The sequence below is a fragment of the Salvia splendens genome, chromosome 5 (assembly GCF_004379255.2).
Source record: "Salvia splendens isolate huo1 chromosome 5, SspV2, whole genome shotgun sequence".
Classification (NCBI taxonomy): Eukaryota; Viridiplantae; Streptophyta; class Magnoliopsida; order Lamiales; family Lamiaceae; genus Salvia; species Salvia splendens.
Window position 1 is genome coordinate 42,851,141 of NC_056036.1, and position 1,331 is coordinate 42,852,471.

The 1,331-nt window shown below is 41.6% G+C and overlaps 1 protein-coding gene across 1 annotated transcript; it reads right to left on the reverse strand.

Annotated features, from left to right (window-relative positions):
- Positions 1-206: 206 nt before the first annotated feature.
- LOC121802064 (auxin-responsive protein SAUR32-like) lies at positions 207-972 on the reverse strand. The gene has a single exon (XM_042201622.1). It carries the CDS (start codon positions 752-754, stop codon positions 404-406), a length of 351 nt encoding a protein of 116 aa, XP_042057556.1. The 5' UTR covers positions 755-972; the 3' UTR covers positions 207-403.
- Between the last annotated feature and the right edge of the window lie 359 nt (positions 973-1,331).

A 1,331-nucleotide genomic window follows, 5' to 3' on the forward strand; every position in this document is an offset into this window, starting at 1 on the left:
AGTATATAACGCATTTTTATAATTTAGTTGGAAATTCAAAAAGGTAAGAATTGTTTTCAATTAGCTGACGATTAATTTGATAAAATTGCACATTTGATATATTAACCAATAAACCATATGGTGAATATATTATGTCGTCCATTCATACAAAAAAACGATATCATTGAATTATAAAACATCGATGAGGCGACTAGATCATCGGAAAATTGCGATTAAATCCAAACTCGTTTGTGTTTTTTTCAAATGGACCAATTGCACACGAATTGGATCATAGTTTAACACTTACACTTGTTTAATTTAAAAACCAGTCACACCTTCAAGATCAAATCTATGAATCAAACCTTAAGAATTAAAAGGAAAAATCACAATCAATTCATAACCATAAACTGCTAAACACTACCGATCAAGCTCTGAAGCACAAAAACTGGTGGTGATGCGCGTGGTGGTGGTGGCGATACGACGTCGCATCCTGGTCAATCAAGCCTCTAACCTGGCGAAACTCCTCCACGTGGCAGGGGATATTGATCGCGCCTTTCTGATCGAAGCCGTACTCCTCCTCCGCCTCCCTGAGCAGCTCCGTGAAGAGCGGGTGGTTCACGTACATCACCGGGATCACGAACCGCTGCTGCTCCGCGCCCTGCCCCACCGTAATCGCCACGCGTCGCCTCGGAATGCCCCGCCGCCCCCCGCCGTGCTGGAGATGAAAATTGAGGTGATGGCCGCCACCGCTCTTCAGATCTCCGCCGCTTCCCATGGTAATTGAGATTGTATGTACAATTTCGAGCAGAAGAAGAGGAGAGAGATCAAAAGGAGACGGAGAAGGGCCAAGGATCGGAGGCGGAGGCGGAGACGGCGAGCTTGAAGCGCGTCAAGGCGGAATCGGTTAGGGATTTGGGGATGTTGCAGGTCATGATATGGAGGATTTGGGGATTTTGGAAGAGAGAAGATGAAGACGAAATGGAGACGTATTTATACACGCGTTTGCGATGGGTTTCTTAAAGTATACGCGAAGGCTACTTCTGGAAGAAAATATCAAAGTTTTTGCCACATTATAATATTTCTACAATTATTCTAATAAATGAATTAAAACTCAATATTATATATAATCAAGATAATAAGCTACTTAGTTGAAAATAAAAGGATATATGAATGAAATTTTAAACTGCATAATTAGTTTTCTATTGAGGGAGTGTGTCCAAATTTTCAATGCAATTTTGTAAGAATTGGTCCTAAAGTCGTCATTTAGCAAATAGAAGCGTGTCGACTTTACAATCTTAGACTTAGGCGGTGGACCTTGAGATAAGTAGTTTGTCGTGGTTAGCTACCGAGCT